The sequence below is a fragment of the Eubalaena glacialis genome, chromosome 4 (genome assembly GCF_028564815.1).
Source record: "Eubalaena glacialis isolate mEubGla1 chromosome 4, mEubGla1.1.hap2.+ XY, whole genome shotgun sequence".
Taxonomy (NCBI): domain Eukaryota; kingdom Metazoa; phylum Chordata; class Mammalia; order Artiodactyla; family Balaenidae; genus Eubalaena; species Eubalaena glacialis.
Window position 1 is genome coordinate 62,533,878 of NC_083719.1, and position 19,216 is coordinate 62,553,093.

At 41.3% G+C, this 19,216-nt stretch overlaps 1 protein-coding gene across 1 annotated transcript in view; it reads right to left on the minus strand.

Moving 5' to 3' along the window:
* ARSB (arylsulfatase B) overlaps positions 1-19,216 on the minus strand; it is a 181,787-nt gene that overhangs the window by 61,949 nt on the left and 100,622 nt on the right. The window contains exon 6 of the mRNA XM_061189387.1: positions 14,136-14,206. Coding sequence (XP_061045370.1) covers positions 14,136-14,206 — 71 coding nt within the window. The remainder of the gene's footprint in view (positions 1-14,135; positions 14,207-19,216) is intronic.

Consider the following 19,216-nt stretch of genomic DNA (forward strand, 5'->3'; position numbering starts at 1 on the left):
ATACTCATATCAGATAAAATAGACTTTAAAATAAAGAATGTTACAAGAGACAAGGAAGGACACTACATAATGATCAAGGGATCAATCCAAAAAGAAGATATAACAATTATAAATATATATGCACCCAACATAGGAGCACCTCAATACATAAGCCAATGGCTAACAGCTATAAAAGAGGAAATCGACAGTAATGCAATAATAGTGGGGGACTTTAACACCTCACTTACACCAATGGGCAGATCATCCAAACAGAAAATTAATAAGGAAACACAAGCTTTATATGACACAATAGATCAGACAGATTTAATTGATATTTATAGGACATTCCATCCAAAAACAGCAGATTACACTTTCTTCTGAAGTACACATGGAACATCCTCCAGGATAGATCACATCTTGGGTCACAAATCAAACCTCAGTAAATTTAAGAAAATTGAAATCATATCAAGCATCTTTTCTGACCACAACGTTATGACATTAGAAATCAATTACAGGGGAAAAAATGTAAAAAACATAAACACATGGAGGCTAAACAATACGTTACTAAACAACCAAGAGATCACTGAAGAAATCAAAGAGAAAATCAAAAAATACTTAAAGACAAATTAAAACGAAAACACGATGATCCAAAACCTATGGGATGTGGCAAAAGCAGTTCTAAGAGGGAAGTTTATAGCAATACAATCCTACTTCAAGAAACAAGAAAAATCTCAAACAATCTAACCTTACACCTAAAGGAACTAGAGAAAGAAGAACAAACAAAACCCAAAGTTAGCAGAAGGAAAGAAATCATAAAGATCAGAGCAGAAATAAATGAAATAGAAACAAAGAAAACAATAGCAAAGATCAATAAAACTAAAAGCTGGTTCTTTGAGAAGATAAACAAAATTGATAAGCCTTTAGCCAGACTCATCAAGAAAAAGAGGGAGAGGACTCAAATCAATAAAATTAGAAGTGCCGTTTACCATTGCAACAAAAAGAATAAAATATCTAGGAATAAACCTACCGAAGGAGACAAAAGACCTGTATGCAGAAAATTATAGGACACTGATGAAAGAAATTAAAGATGATACAAATAGATGGAGAGATATACCATGTTCTTGGATTTGAAGAATCAACATTGTGAAAATGACTCTGCTACCCAAAGCAATCTACAGATTCAACGCAATCCCTATCAAACTACCACTGGCATTTTTCACAGAACTAGAACAAAAAATTTCACAATTTGTATGGAAACACAAAAGACCCCGAATAGCCAAAGCAATCTTGAGAACGAAAAATGGAGCTGGAGGAATCAGGCTCCCTGACTTCAGACTATATTACAAAGCTACAGTAATCAAGACAGTTTGGTACTGGCACAAAAACAGAAATATAGATCAATGGAACAGGATAGAAAGCCCAGAGATAAGCCCACGCACATATGGTCACCTTACCTTTGATAAAGGAGGCAAGCATATACAGTGGAGAAAAGACAGCCTCTTCAATAAGTGGTGCTGGGAAAATTGGACAGGTACATGTAAAAGTATGAAATTAGAACACTCCCTGACACCATACACAAAAATAAACTCAAAATGGATTAAAGACCTAAATGTAAGGCCAGACACTATCAAACTCTTAGAGGAAAACATAGGCAGAACTCTCCATGATATAAATCACAGCAAGATCCTTTTTGACCCAGCTCCTAGAGAAATGGAAATAAAAACACAAATAAACAAATGGGACCTAATGAAACTTAAAAGCTTTTGCACAGCAAAGGAAACCATAAACAAGACGAAAAGACAACCCTCAGAATGGGAGAAAATATTTGCAAATGAAGCAACTGACAAAGGATTAATCTCCAAGATTTACAAGCAGCTCATGCAGCTCAATAACAAAAAAACAAACAACCCAATCCAAAAATGGGCAGAAGACCTAAATAGACATTTCTCCAAAGAAGATATACAGATTGCCAACAGACACATGAAAGAATGCTCAACATCATTAATCATGAGAGAAATGCAAATCAAAACTACAATGAGGTATCATCTCACACCGGTCAGAATGGCCATCATCAAAAAATCTACAAACAATAAATGCTGGAGAGGGTGTGGAGAAAAGGGAACCCTCTTGCACTGTTGGTGGGAATGTAAATTGATAAAGCCACAATGGAGAACAGTATGGAGGTTCCTTAAAAAACTAAAAATAGAACTACCATATGGTCCAGCAATCCCACTACTGGGCATATACCCTGAGAAAACCATAATTCAGAAAGAGTCATGTACCAAAATATTCATTGCAGCTCTGTTTACAATAGCCAGGACATGGAAGCAACCTAGGTGTCCATCATCGGATGAATGGATAAAGAAATGTGGCACATATATACAATGGAATATTACTCAGCCATAAAAAGAAATGAAATGGAGGTATTTGTAATGAGGTGGATGGAGTTAGAGTCTGTCCTACAGAGTGAGGTAAGTCAGAAAGAGAAAAACAAATATCATATGCTAACACATATATATGGAATCTAAAAAAAAAAAAAAGAAAGGTCATGAAGAACCTAGGGGCAGGATGGGAATAAAGATGCAGACCTAGCAGAGAATGAACTTGAGGATGTGGGGAGGGGGAGGGGTAAGCTGGGACAAAGTGAGAGAGTGGCATGGACATATATACACTACCAAATGTAAAATAGATAGCTAGTGGGAAGCAGCCGCATAGCACAGGGAGATCAGCTTGGTGCTTTGTGACCACCTAGAGGGGTGGGATAGGGAGGGTGGGAGGGAGGGAGATGCAAGAGGGAAGAGATATGGGGATATCTGTATATGTATAACTGATTCACTTTGTTATAAAGCAGAAACTAACACACCATTGTAAAGCAATTATACTCCAATAAAGATGTTAAAAAAATAAATAAAATGATCATATTAAAAAAGTAAAAAAAAAAATTAGGTAATGAAATAATATATCAGGTGATCTGCATTCTGTAAGAATGTGTGCGTATGTGTATGTCAGTCTGTGAGTGAGGGTGTGGAGGGGAGAGTGAGAGAGAAGAGAAAAGCACACCAAACATTAATATTAACAATGGTTACTTTGGGGTGGCAGGATAGTGGAATTAGAGTGATTTTTACATTTATCCCTGAGCGTTTCTATATTTTTCAAAATTTCTAAACAAAAACCCTCCCATGTATTATTTGTGTAAAAAACAAACAGGGAGCTTCCCATTGCAAACAGGATCAAGGCTAATCTCCTTTGTCTAACAACCTATCCTTATTTATCTTTCCCATCTCTTCTTTCCTGCCTTCCCTTTGGCCCCAGAACAATTTTACTCACACATCCTTTTACTGACACACTTCTTCGTCTCGGGATTGATCTCCACCTCAGGAAATCTTACAACCATGTTCAGAGCAAGGCTCCCTTCCTTTCACGAACTAGCCTTGCACAGCAGCTCTCTATCAGACTTTAGGGCAATGATCTGGCAGTTAATCAGGCAGAACTGGTAACATCTCTACCACGGTTGACTTCAACTGTATTTGATTCTCTTTTAACTTTTTGTATGTTTTTGTTCTTCTCTTCAAATTGATTATAAGCACTCTTTGTATTTTTCATCAAGTCTAGTGCAACAGAGTAGTTATCTGTGGTAGACAAAATAATGGTCCCCCAAAGATATCACCTGTAAGCAAGTGACCAGAACCTGTGAATATGTGAGGTTAGATGGCAAAGGGGAATTCATACTCCAGATGGAGTTAAGGTTGCTAATCAGCTGACCTTAAAATAGGGAGAGTATGCTGGATTATCCAGCTGGGACTAATGTGAGCACAAGAGTTCTTAAGTGGAAGAGATGGATGGAAGAGGTCAGAGGAGGAGATGTGATGATGGAAGCAAGGCTGGAGTGATGTGCTCTGAGAAGGACTCAACTCTTCACTGCTGGCTTTGAAGATGGAAGAAGGAGAAGATGGAAGAAGGAGGCTGCGTGCCCAGCAAGGCAGGCAGCCTCTCGAGGCTGGGAAAGGCAAGGAAATGGATTGTCCCTTAGAGCCTCCGGAAAGGAACGCTGCCCTGCTGACACCCGGGATTTTTGTCCAGTGAGATCCATATTTTAACCTAGATAAATTTCTGTTGGTTTAAGTCGTTAAGTTTATGGTGATTTGGTCCAGCACCAATAGAAAATTAATACAATGCTAACTATTATTTTCCTTCATTCACATTAAAATCAAGAAAGATAAAACCAAAGTTGTTGAAATAATAAATTTAAAACTATACTTTCTGAAGAAGTCTACCTTAATCACCCCAAATGCCTCTCATTATTTCTTCATTTCTCCTTATGCCTATGTATTTGATTTATTATCACTTATCATTTGTTGCTACTTTATTTTATAATTGTGTTAATACCATTTCATGGGCATATATATTTTTCCTCTGATTCAAAAGGCTCTTCAGAAGCAAGGACCATGTATTTATTCTCTAGGTATTTGCTGCCAGTGGTAGCAGATTTTATTCTATAAATGCCTGATTACTAACATCTTACATTATGGGTTACTTAAGGCAGACGATGTCCTCAGCTTTCTGCAGTGTACTTCTCAGAAATGTTTTTACAAGTTTCATTTCAGCCTTATACATAAGCACCCTAAAGCCCGTAAAAAATCTGACCAGATTAGTCAACATTTAGAAAGTGGACTTAATACACTTTAATTCCACTGGATTTGTCCCATAAAATTTAGTGAGGTTTTATGTTTTTCCAGAATTTTACAGTTGACAATTTCAAGAACGGTATATATCTTTACCCTTACAGGCTATAAGACTGGGGAATTGAGGTAGGAAGATGTCTGGTCTAGACTGGGAGAGAAAGGAGACAGTCTGGACATCCCCAAATCTTGAAGAGACCTGGGTGCAAAGAAGGCTCCAGTGTGGAGGGTGGAGTGGGCACAGGGGCTGGATCTGAAAGGGACTATTTGGACAGTAGTCTATTTCTGTGTTGAGTATCAAAATCAGCATAGACCTTCTAATAAACTAGGATTGTCAGGCTACTCTTGGAAGCCATTGCTAAAATTTCTAAGCTCTACCAGAATTAAAGAAAAGTAACCAAATAAATCAGCGGTCAGTTGGAAATGAGAGGATTTGGCATCATCGTAACCCTGGGGGAAGAAATAAAAGCTGATGTGTAAATGGGGTTTCGGGCAAGTAACCACATGGCCAGATGCCCTTCTCCCAGAGGTAGGCCCAGCCCAAGCCCTTCAAGTCAGTTTCTGTTATCTGGCCCTGAGAAGCCTTAAAAAAGGTGCTTACCCTGATTTCTCCAAACATAAAATAGGGGCAGTGGGATTTGCCATTTCTGTGTAGTCTAGGCCTGTGGTGAGGATTAATTAGTGTTTTGAAAGTGCTGTGGGTTTGGTTTGGTTTATTTATTTTCTCAGGACGAAAGCCAGTACGCCAGCACCAAGTGTTAACAGCGAAGGTTTGATGTATGTTACTTGAGATGCACTGGGTGAAGTGGGGCAGATGGGAAACGAGGCTTGTGGGACCACTTTCGGCATCAAAAAGGCCACATTTCCAAACACATTTAGTACTCCCCAAAGTGAAGGAGGCAGAATAAAAGGCTTTGAAAATTAAAAAGGAGAAAAGTTATCTGTATTTAGGCTCTGGGATTGAGGGTATGTACCAACCCAGACCAAGGAAAATTTGACGAGCTGCTACAGAAAAATATTGGCAGCTAGAGAAGACACAAAATTCTGCTAACTTTGTGACAAGCTGTAAAATGAGCTCCTATATTTGACAGAGAGAAAGAATGGAACTCAGGCAGTCAGGGTATCAGGGTTAATAGCTGAGGACAAATGCTGTCACATGCTAGCTTCTTTGACCCAGGACAGGTGGGCATAGGGACCAAGAACTCTGGTATGGCCCATACCTCCACTCACTAAGAACCCAGCAACCTTCTAGATATTACAATCTCATAAGAACCCTCTAAGCTGGTTTTTAGAAATAAATCTTTATGGCTTTATTCCCGATTATGGAAGTAATGCATGCTCATTACTAAAAAATAAAACTGCAGAAATACATAACATAAAAAGTGCAGGGCTTCCCTGGTGGCGCAGTGGTTGAGAGTCTGCCTGCCAATGCCACGGACACGGGTTCGAGCCCTGGTCTGGGAGGATCCCACATGCCGCGGAGTGACTAGGCCCGTGAGCCACAACTACTGAGCCTGCGCATCTGGAGCCTGTGCTCCGCAACAAGAGAGGCCGCGATAGTGAGAGGCCCGCGCACCGCGGTGAAGAGTGGCTCCCGCTCGCCACAACTAGAGAAAGCCCTCGCACAGAAACGAAGACCCAACACACCCAAAAATAAATAAATAAAATAAATAAATTTTTAAAAACCCCACAGCAGCACCGCAGAGTGACACCTGTCCCCATTTAAAAAAAAAAAAAAAAAAAGTGCAGACACTGCACCTCCAATCCAACAGCCAAGATATAGGCTCTTAGTTATTGTTTGGACATATTTACAGGTGATAGCTATAACGGTCTCCAATTTATAGGTGATGAAACAGATAACTCAAAGAACTTATCCACCGGCTCACAGGAAATAAATCAAAGCTGGAATTCAAATTCAGGTCTTTCTGACACCCCGGAACTCTGTATGTTCCATTAGGCTACACTGCCCTATCCCCACACCCTGCTCCCTCATCCCACCACCATCCTCAAAAGTAATTACTACAAGGCACCAACCGGGTTTCCATAACTAGCTTTACAAAGAGAAGCTGCCGTCATCCACAGCATCAGGTTACATGTGAAATAGCAAGGTTAGTGCCACAAGGAGATCTGTTTTCCCAGCCTCATTTAAATGTATAATCCTCCATCAACATGCTGTTATTTGAGTGAGATGATTATACTTTTCCATCAAAACCAGTGTAGAACAGAAAGCAAAGAGACCCCTGAAGTCAGTAGATCATATCTTATATGTGAGGCCTGGACCTGGAGAGCCCCGAGTTCCAGGTCTGTTATCTCTTAGTTGTTTGTGACCTGGTGCCTCAGTTTCTCCATCTGGATTGTAAAGCGGGTGGATGAACTGACTGCCAACATGCCTTCTAGCGGCTGGAATGACGGGCAATCTCACTGACGGCTGGTGGGCCTCATGTATCCCACCTAACTTCTAAAATTCTGCTCAACATCTCATTTCAGGCTGAAAGACAGAAAGTTGTCCTGTGTTGCGACTTCTCAAATATGCCCAGAAAGAAATGAACATGCTTTGAAAATACTGTATAAGGTTATTGTTCTTGCTAGAGTTATTCTAATTAAATGAGTGGATGATAACGAACTTAAATGACTAGTTTATTAGCATGCATTCTTGCAGTATGTCTAAATCTCCTATACATAAGGCATTGAGAGAGCTATACTGATGAAACCTTGCCCTCCTTGAATATAATATACACATGAATATAAATAACTACAGTATGAAGAAGCAAGAGCTCAGTGTCTCAGGATGCTCGGAGAAACTCAAGTGACTCTAGTTTGGAGGGATCAGGCAGGGCTTCATGGAGCAGTAGGGATGTGCCCTGAGCCCCCGAGAAGAGTCAGAGAAGCAAAGGAAGATGGCGGAGGGCATTGCAATGGTGCTGAGGGGTTGCTTCGGCGGAAAGACAGAGGTTGTAAAAGGCAGGCTAAGGAGTCTGCCTGTGGCTGTAGGCAGTTGGCAACCACTGACGGCCATCAAGCAGGGAAGTGAGGGGCTCTGTCTGTGTTCTCTTCCAACAAAACCTAAAGCCTACGTGATTTCCAGTACGTACAACTGTACCTAGCACGTCGTGGGCAGGCAGTATCTCCTGAATGAATCATCTCAGAAATGGCAACCTAATGTCAGGGAGTGGATTTGAATTTGCTTTTAGGAGGAAACATGGAACAGCGCCAAGCATGTAAACCTGGACGACTCTTGGATCTCGAGTACGGATCTGGCAATTCTGCCACAGAAAATGCATGCGTGAGAGAGGGGAGGGAGCGAAGACTGTTCTTTCACCCTGTAATCACGAGCAGAAATAACATCCCATTATAACCTTTAAAGAGAAGAGGCCCTTTCAATGAAATAGTAACAACACTGTACAGTATCACTTTGAAGACTTGGCCTTTGGTGTGGAAAATGCTAACATCTGTCAGGGCCCTTCATTTCTAATCAAGCTTCTGCCAGCAGAGTCTAAGTGCTTTCTATGTGTGCATGTGTGTAGGGTATCTACGTACACGTTACACAATTGGACGGACGTGAGAATTCCGATGATTCACAGAATGCCACGTCTGACTTCCAAGGTGAGTTGCGCTCACAGATGGAGGTGGTAGCATCTTTACCTCAGAACAGCCCGGGTCAAGCCTGGAGGCTGTAGGATGAGTATATATATTTTCTCTAAGGCAAACTAATGCCTTTGAAATCATTTCTCCTCCTGGTTTGAGGCAGGCTGACTAGAACCGAGGGAGCCACAGAGCTTGGAGGTGGAGTGCCTCAGAACCAGGTTGAGCGGAATTCACACCTGTGGGACCTCGGAGCCTAACCTGGGATCAGAGCTGCTCCCCACCACTTTGGATGTTTTCAGGCTTTCCCATTAAATCAGCTTCAACGGTACCATCCCCTTCCCTCAGGCTCCCGCACAGGTTTTCTCCACGGCCCACTCTGTACTGCTGAAGAAAGACACTGAGTCAGGTCAGCCTGCTAGAAAGAAACACTTTAAAGAAATGCGGGGCGGGGGGGGGGTGTGGTCCACAGGGGGAGAATAAATCTTAGGATCTTAGAAAGGAAGGAGGGAAGAAAAAGATACTATGTGAGAACATGTCCATGCAAGGTCACCTGAGAACAAAGTCTCTGAAGATGAATAAAAAGTTTCCTCATAGCACACAGGAAAGCAATTACAGCCCACATGTGTGACACTGGCCATAGGGGCCGGCGGCCGGGGAGATAAAAGTAGAGCCAGATTTGGGGGCACTGAGAGAGCCCGTGACCAATGCAACAATGAAAGGGAGCCTTCCAGGAAGGCAGGGATGGGAACAGAGCACAAAGAACAGGAAGAAGAAGCAGCGCCCTCAACTCAGAGGGGAAGTCAGGCTGAGCTGAGACTGGGGCAGGGGCTCTGTCAATATGTATTTGTCCATCAAGGAGGTCTGGGGGAAAGGAATGAAGAGGGCAGGGAAAATGCCACATCATCTGATATTTTCAATTAGGGGAAGGGTGAGGGTGGGCATTTATATGCTGAATAAATCGTTTCAAATATCTGTATGTGATAATGTTAATTAAAATAAAAAGTAGCTTGTGAGTGTTATTTTTGTTTTAGGCACAAAAGGTAGGACGGGAGTTCAGGGTTTAAGAGGAGAGTGTGAATTGCCATCTGGAGTCACTTTTAGGTTCAAGGCTAAGAGACAATAAAACAGAGACTTTAACCTGTTGATCTGTTCATCATTAACAAATATTTATTGAGAACTTAGTATGATGGTGGGCCTTGTGCTATGCACTGGGAATGTGGCAGTAAATGAAAAGGGTATAGATCCTGTCTTCATGGAGTTTCTATGATTTTTTTGGGTTTTACATTTTACTGTTAATATTTAAAATTGTGGTAAAATATACATAACATGAAATTTACCATCTTAACCACCTCAGTTCAGCGGCATTAAGTGCATTCACATTGTTGTGCTACTATCACCACCATCCATCTCCAGGACACTTTTCATCTTGTACAACTGAAACTCTATACCCACTAAAAAGCAGCAACTCCCATTCCCCTCTCCACCTAATCCCTAGAAACCACCATGTTACTTTTTGTCTCTGAATTTGACTGTTCTACGTACCTCCTGTAAGTGGAATCATACAGTATTTGTCTTTTTGTGACTGGCTTATTTCATTTACCATACTGTCCTCAAGTTTTAACCATGTTGCAGCATATGTTAGAATTTCCTTTCTTTTTAAGGCTGAATAATAATATTCCATTGTATGTATGTTGCACATTTTGTTTATCCACTCCTCTGTCAATGGACATTTGGGTGGCTTCCACCTTTTGGCTATTGTGAATAGTGCTGTTCAAGTCCCTGGTTTCAGTTCTTTGGGGGTATATATCCAGGTATGGAATTGCTGGATCATACGGTAGTTCTGTTTTTAATTTTTTGAGGAATTGCTATACTGTTTCCATAGAAGCTATACCATTTTACATTCCCACTAGCAATGCACAAGGGTTCCAGTTTCTCCACATCCTCATCAATAGTTGTTATTTTCCTTCCTCCATTTCTTCCTTTCGGCCTGTAGCCATTCCAATGGGTAGGATCTATGGTTCTTCGAGACACCTTTATGCTTTATTGTAGAATCTCCCGGTCTATGGGAGATCCTATGACTTCTGGGGTGTGTTTGTGTATGTGTGCGTGTGTGTACACTAGTCTTTTTTGGAAATATTTTTACTATTAGTACCCAAGCCACAACCTACCAAGAGTATGTGGCCATGAAAAAACCCTAACTCCACAAGTAGGAAGGGCCTCTGGGGGTGCCCTCTACTCTTAGAATAAGAGGGAGGTGGTATAGATGTTAAAACCCAAGAGGCCAGATTTTGAGGGAGCTGGTCCTACACGGAAGGGAGGGCCTCCCTGGGAAAAGTCTAACATCGATTCCTCTAATTCATGACAGGAGGAGACATTGGTCCACCACTGCCAACAAGACCAGCTAAAGGAGACAGTGCAGGTGAAAAACTGGAATGATGCAGTGACGTTTTAGAACAGGGATCAGAAAGGTGGGCAGGATGTAGTAACAGCAAAATCATATAATACTCACATTACTCTAGTGCTTATAATGTTTCTAACATTATCACGTGTATTCATCTATTTACAGCCATGTCTTTGGCTACACCACTGCTTATTAATGCGTGCACCTTTTCCAGCAGGGTGAAAAAGGAGAAAGTGAGGAAGCAGCTTGCTCCCTTGAGGTCCTGTGTATACAGAAACCCACAGAATGCTGAAGCTAGATGGGACCTTAGAGGTCACTTAATTCAGTCTTCACCTCACAGATAAGGAAGTGACAAAGTGGCTTTGGGGAAGGTGGAGGTGGAATATTACTCTCTTATCCCGTAAGTAAGTACACATCATCTGGGAAGTGCTGGAGTTAGAAACCAAAGAAACGTTTCTGTGATAACACAGACTCAATTGTCAATCCTTCATTGATACCCTAGATTGGCTGCTTTCTGATTTTATTCCACAACAGCCTCTAGAACATAGTCATAAAACATATTCTGTGAATATAACATGCAGACTTGGCTGTCCTATAAATACATATTTTCTTATAGCTGGATTTAATTTTTCCCCCACAAACTAATTGCCCAGAAAAGGAACTGGGCTTGTATCACCATCCTCTGCAGGCACAGGACCCCAAAGATAACTCCCCTTTTTCCTAATTCTGCCACACAGTGGTGTGAAATGGATATGAAAACTGGGCAGAAAAGGTCCCTGGCACTGCCCACACATAAGGAGGAGGCGGCACCTTGCCACCCGCAGGTACACACAGTAGGGGACACCCTGTTTTTGTGAACCAACAGTGAATGTGGCTCTTTGTCAATGGCAGGGCCTGACAATGTCCCTCATTACATGCAGGGTTACAGCAAGAGTCCCCAGGCTGGCAGGGAAGGCCAACAGGAAGGCCTGGAGTGGACTCCTAGGAGGGGGGAAGGAGCAGCAGGCAGCTAGAAAGTGTCTCTGAATTTGTGACAGCAGCAAAGGGTCTCAGTAAGTCCAGCAATTAACATGTGGGAAACTAAGTTGAAGAAAAGTGAAGGGACTTGCTCAAGACCTTACAATCTATGAGGGGCAAGGCTAAGACAGTTCTCTCTTCTGATTTCCATGCCCCAATTCTTACACTGGTGAAACTTTCTGCCTGTGCTATTACTTTGCTAGAGGCACTTGAGGGGACGCAAAAATCACAGCAGGTTATGCTAAGAAGCCCACGGCAAGCAGCACTATGGTCGGGTCACATGGGCGTATAGCTCTCAAGCTCCCATTTCTCATGCCATGACAAAATGCAGCTTCGTGAGTGAAGGGGGCTTAAGGCTTTTCACTTGTAGATGGAACTTAGTGGATGAGGACAGCTTAAAACCACTGTAATGTGGGCAGCATATTCAGCACATCCCTGGAGGCTATGCTGGGCTTTGCAGTGCATTAAATTACTCAGAAGCTGTAAAAACCATTCCTGCCTCCCTTCTGGCCACCCTGAGGGATTCTGATATGACTGGCTCCTGGTTAGCAATCACTTCTCCAGTGAGCCGGTTACAGACTGCAATGTGTCATATCCCTAGGTGTGCTGGGGCAGAGAAAAGTTTAAACGATTGACGTAGCTCCACAGGAACTAATCATAGGTGTGTGATCCTCTCACACAGCTGATCAAATCATTTCCAAGCATTTTCTAGAACAATTCTTCTAGACCAATAGACATGCAAGGCAAATTACACATGTGATTTTAAATTTTCTATTAAGCACATTAAAAAAGGAAAAGGAAACAGATGAAATTGCGATCAATATATTTAAACTCAATATATCCAAAGTACTGCCACTTCAACAAGTAATAAATGTATATATGCTTTATATTTTTCATACTCAGTCTTCAAAATCGGATGTGCGCATACTCACAGCACATCTTGATCCACAATTAGCCATATTTCAAGTGCTCAGTAGTCACACAGGGCTCGTGGCTACCATATTGGACATATTACTACCCTTGCCTCTCTCACTGACGTCTCTTTACTCCAATAAAAATAGAAATTTCTCCATCCTGTAGCCATTCCTACCTATCTCAGGGCACTTTCCTTTCCAGGTCTAGTGATTCTAGGTGGTCTTTATTCCATTTCAACTCTCCTCCAACTGTCCATTCAGTCATTAAGTAATCATCACTGAGTACCTACCAAGTGCCGGGTGTTTGTGTTAACTTATGAGGATGTAAAGATAAATATGACATAGACCCTGATATCCAGGAGCTCTCGGCTTAGTGGGAAATGCAGGCACATACAGGTGAATTTGGTGAACACTATACAGAGATACATACGAAGGGGTGCACAGAGGAAGGAGTACTGCTTCTTCCAGGGCTTCTGGAAAGCATTCACAGAGGTGGGACAATAGCGCTGGGTTTTAAGGGATGAGGAAAAATTGTGGAGAGGCAGGGAAAGGTGTTTCAGGCATAGGGAAAAGCATGTTCAAGACATACGTATGACAATCTGCATGCTTGGAAATGGCAAGTGTCTAGTAGGGCAAGAAGATGGCAAGGAGGGCCTGGAGTGAGGCTGGCGAGGTGAGCTGGACCTCAAATGCCTGAAGACACACTCAGAATTACTGGGGGTCATTCTCCAGAAGGGGGAATCTTAAGGCAGGTTGTAACACAGATTGGAGAGGACAAAAGAGTAAGGAGAGCCTGAATGATGGGGTAGCAGTATGTCTAAAAGGAGGGGATGTGAGCACCCAAGTGAATGAAGGGAGTATAAGAGCACTGTTTTCTGCAGACAGTCTCACGATGAGGCCTTATGATGGAACCTGGGCAAAGGGCCAAACAGTTAAGGTTTTCTAGGCCCAAACTCATGACGTAGGGTCATCAGGGCCACCAGCATGGTATTTATATAGGACTATTACAACCTGTGGGGATGTGAAAGCACCACATGGCCTCTTTCCCTGCAGGAATTAATAGGGTTCCCTATGGGTTAATTTAGGCAGTAGGCAGAATCAAGCTAAATTGCAGCCTTGCCAGGGAAATCATGGGTTTATGAGACCCAGCAGGTCTGGGCAGCACCTGACCAGCCTGATCAGATGATGTGATGGCTTATTTGACCCTGAGTTTTCTAGAAGGAGGCTCTGACACTCTCAGGTAAGAACGGGGCAACAACAGCATGACATTTACAGTTAGAAGGAGGCTCGGAGATCCCATGGGTTCTCCTTTTATAGATGGGAAAACTGAGTCATGGAGAGGGAAATGGCTTATAAGGTCATATAAGCCATTAAGCAGCATTCACCCTTTGTGGCACCAAAGCCACAGTGAGATTGGTACAACAGGTGCCATGGAGAACTGTTTACCTTTATAGAAAACTCAAGTGGAGAAAGAGAATTAGGCTAGAGAGACACTAGGTAATAAAACTGTCTTTGTGAGCCAACAATATTTAAATTAGTAGCAATAAACAAGGTACTCACATGGTGAAACATCTACAAAGTTTGGATCGATATTGTGCAGCAGCTCCATTCTGGGGGATGGGCTTCCTTCACTAGAAAAGAATTTTTTAGAAAATGTTAATTTCCTCTCTCAAATGGGTATCAATGATTGTAATACTTCCTTTCCTCGTATTTACAGGAAATAACAAACCTGCCAGTTAACAACTTGGTCATGAATTCAGAGGCCTCCAAAATGTGTGGTTGTGCATCTTCAAGTAGTCAACACTTGTCTACATTGTCACAATGACTGAACGTTTACATAACAACTTCAAGGTCAAGCACGTTACAATTAAAAAAATGAGTCCTGTGACCCTTTGCAATAAATAATCTGGCTGTACTTAAACATGACCATTCGTTACAGCAGTGAAATGAGAACTCAAGTCATTCAGTGTAGACTTCATGCTGAACACTCACAGGGAAATGAAGAAAGAGCATCTGCCAAGATGGCAGCGCCCATATCACAGATGCAACATGCCTTTTAAATATTAGCCTGCATGAGAAAAACGAATGTCTTCCATGTCTAAATTTACAATGTGAAACTTGTATGTAATACAAATACATGTGAAATAGTTATAGTTCTTTAAGATTTTTAAAAATTGTACGTGCAAATACAATCACAACCTACATTACTGTTGAAAAGAACTTGGAGATCAGTTAGTCCAACGCCCTCATGTTACAAATGAGAAAGGCCCATAGTAAGTTACTGGCCAAACAATGGGTAGTGGGTGTTTTTTAAAAATTGGGAGCGTAAACACGACCAGATGTATGCCGGGTGTGCATGAGGCACCCATGTCATTTTGCTAGTATAGACTCAGCCTTATGGAAGAAGTTGTTAGGTATAATTTCAATCGTTGGACTACTTGATAATCCAATAAAAGGTTGCAAAGTACTGTTAACACCATAGGATTTGTCCACATAGGAATAACCAATAAGGCCCCTGAAAATAAGAGGACATGTTTTCAGGTGGTTCAATGTCCACACCCCAAACTCACAGCTAGTTGTCTACAGCAGTGGCTTGGGATTTCAAGGACCCATAAATTTTCAAAAAATCTGGATTGTGATTGGCAACGTTGTATTTGCCAAGTAAGGAAATGTTAAAACAAAATTCATGAATTAAAAACAAAACCAAAAAACTTTCAACTACCATTACCATAAAATAAAGGTAATTTTAATAGCAACAAAAGGTAGGATGAATACAATCTCAGAATAAGTGACAGTCCTTTAAAGTGAATATGTTTAACTTCAGAATTCTATAAGATTTCCTTTTTCCTCTCTATTCCATAAAACCCACTAACTAGAGAGTGAGAGGGAAAAATGCAGGGATGCCTCTAGGCCTGGGGGCAGCACTATGGGGGGGGGCAATATTTCCCTGGACTCCTCATTTTCTTCCTGAGGCATTTAACTAACTACCTGTATACCATGAGACTGTCAACCGGTCCAAAATGACAGGAACTAGGGTTTGATCCTGGAAGCTCTGAATGCAAGTAGGGATGATGAGCAAAGAAAATGGTGAATGAGAGAAAATCTTAACAGAATGATGATGATGGTGTCTAATTTGTGGGGTTAAAAACAAGCAAACAGAGCTAAAATCTGGATGATTAAAAATAGCAAGTAAGTCAGGAGGGGAAATCAGAATGAAAGCATTTTAAAGTCCTTGTATTGTTTGGAAGAGGGTAAAGCTGTTCATTAAATTTAGATTTAGCTAAGTAAAATTTGCATGTTAAAATTTTAAGGTAACTTAAAAACAAAGATAGGACTTTTCTGGACCACGGAAGAACAAAACAAAATTCATTCAATCCAAAAAAAGGCAAGAAAGGAGGAACCCCCAAATTTCTCATCTTTAAAAGCAGAGCTCACTGGAATACCCCCAAAGTATTAGGCATGGTTAAATAACACATATTTTTCTAATAACTTTTAAAGAAAGTGTATCTGTATATTATTCATTTGTTTCATTTTTTCATTATTCAGAAGAGCCACAGATATTGCAAAATAAGGGAACTTAATAAGATGAGATGAATTTTGAACACTAAAGGTTGTGAGTAATCCCAGTGATGAATTATTTGCTGGGAAAAATCATCACAGGCAGAATCATCATGATGCAAATCATGATGAAATAAAACAAAAGCCAACCAACCTTCCTAAGTATGCTGTGATGCTACTTTTTAAAATGTACGAATCAGAATATTTTGACAAGGATGTGGTTGGAGATATATGCCAAGGAAATACAATAGAAGACAAGCGATTAAAACAATAACCAAACACCCTAGGGACTCCAAGTTATTAAATAAATCAAGAAAACCAAATGTACATTTAAGGGAACTGAATAAAGTATCATAAATCTTGGGTTACTCCACATCAAAATGTTAAAAGTTACTAAAATCCCTAGACAAGGTCATGTACCAATTCCCTGGAACTAGTCCTTTGGAAAGTGATGGATTTTAGAAATATCTCCAGGTGAATTTTTTTAAAAGAGGCATACATCCATGGGAAGGGAAGATGGTAATAATGGAAATATGGAAAAATATACACCAAACTGTTAGCTGGGATGGGGGAATGGGTGGGGTGAGACTACAAAAGACTTTTATTTTCTACAGTGCTTTATACAACTAGCATGCATTATTATTGTAATCAGGAAAATTTTAAGATTTTTTAAAGTATAGAACTTGTGAAAATTTCTATGCTTCCATAAAGACATTAAAAAGTATAACAAAGAGAAAACTCAGATATTTTACAGAGTTTGGGAGTTTAAAGACAGGAAAACTATCCAGAACTACAAGGTACATGCAGTATTTAAATGCATTAGTTGATTTTTGGAATTTAATTGCATGCTACCCACGTATGTGGTATCACATACTGATAATAACTGATCATGTAATTTCCCTCTCAGGAGTGTAGAAATTTCCCTGTATGTTTAAGATCAGGCTTGCCTTTAGCAAAAACAGTAATAGTTTTAGGGTCACTGGGTTCTCATGTGTCACCACTTAAGTCACTTCTTTTCGTTTTGGTAAAGGGTTCAGAGCCTCAGTGCCTGAGATGGAGGGAATAAGAGGAAAGAGAGAGAGATGTTAGGGAGAAAGGAGGGAGGGAGAAAAGGGAGATGAGGAGGAGGAAGAAGAGGGAGAAGGAAAGAAGGGAGGAGAAGAGACTGTGGGTTTCCTTTAATAGTTACGCACCAAGTTAGCAGAGACTCACTAAAGCACTTAAAACGCGCACACACACTACACACGTCAACTCCGCGTGGCTAATTTCTGCGGAGACAAGGGCACAGTATAGTGATGCTGGAACAGAGAAGTGGACCCAAGTCACCTGGAGAAGAACATGTGCAGAATGAGGCTGGTGGGAGGGATGGGGAGGGTGCGGGGTGAAATGAGAGATCACAAAGGCCCGCTCTGCAAGCTTCATAGCCTTGCCTAGGGAACACGTTAAGAGTATTTAAAGTGATTCTGCAAAGACCAGTTATGGGTAGAGAGGCACTGGTCATTACAAGGCGAGGCCCATTGTTGGTGAGGGGAATCCTTCAGGCCCAAATGACACACCCAGGAAGAACACCCCCGACTCAGCTCAGCTCCCACCATCTGTAGGAATTCAATTTCCCCAGAACTGAGAAACTGGACACTGATACTGGGACACTGGTACTCTGGTTATTGGGAAGGAATATCTACCACTGGATTAATAAACACTCTTTTTTTTAATATATATTAAAAGAAAGGAAAGTTCAGTAAGTAGCCACATATTTTCCAGTGCAGTTTAAAAACAGTCTTCCCTTAAGAACTCACAGGGGCTTCCCTGGTGGTACAGTGGTTGAGAATCCGCCTGTCAGTGCAGGGGACATGGGTTCAAGCCCTGGTCCGGGAAGATCCCACATGCCGCGGAGCAACTAAGCTCGTGCGCCACAACTACTGAGCCTGCGTGCTCAACTACTGAGCACATGTGCTGCAACTAATGAAGCCTGCCCGCCTGTGCTCCATAACAAGAGAAGCCACCGCAATGAGAAGCCCGCGCACCGCAACGAAGATTAGCCCCCGCTGGCCGCAACTAGAGAAAGCCCGTGCGCAGCAATGAAGACCCAACGCAGCTATAAATAAATAAATAAATAAACAAATAAATAAAATGTCCTTAAAAAAAAAACAGAACTCACAAACCATTGGCCACTTAAATTTGAGTACTCTCTAATAATCATATAAAAGATCACACTCCTGTACCTGGAGGGGAAAATGCTTGGTCATTTTTTTTTTTTCCTATATCTTTTTAGGGCAAACCTTCCCTACTGTTGCTGTACTCCCGTTCCTTCCCCACACCTCTGCAAATTTTTATCAATAATTTCCACTTGCTTATGCATGTTCCTCTACGTTTATGTCAAAAACTAAATAAATAAATTTTATTTTTAACTATCTTTTCTTCTTTTCACCATTAAATGTCCCCCAAACAGTATGTTTACATCAGTTATTCTCTTTGTCTCACATTAGAATCACCTGAGGAACTTCTAAAATCCAGATGCTGTACCTCATACCAGAAGCATCACTGGGGGTGGAACCCAGGCGTCAATATTTTTTTTGGACTCCCAGATGATTTCAACATTCAGCCAAGACTGAGAACCACTGACCTGGAGCAGTGCTTCTCAAAATTTAGATCATTTGGGGATCTCATTAAACTGTAGATTCCGATTTACAGAGCCCGGGGGTGAGGGGAGCTCAGGAATCTACATTTTTAACAGGTTCCCAAGTGATACTGATGTTGCTGGTCTGAAGACCACACTTTGAGTAGCGAGATTGGGAAATCTACTAGAGTCTTCTTACCTCGGATCTGAACTCTTCTGGAGTTTCCTAAATCAGAAACTCATTTAGATTAGAGCTAATTTTAGAGCAATGATTCTCAACCTTGGCTACACAATGCCATCACCTGGGGAGCTTTAAAAGATACTGATGCTTGAGTTCCACCATAAGAGAGTGATCTCATTGATCTAGGTTCAGCCTAGGCATAAAGATTTATAAAAGTACCCAAGCTGATTTTTGTCAAATTAGCTTCACTGAAATATAACTTACAAACTATACAGTTCATAATGT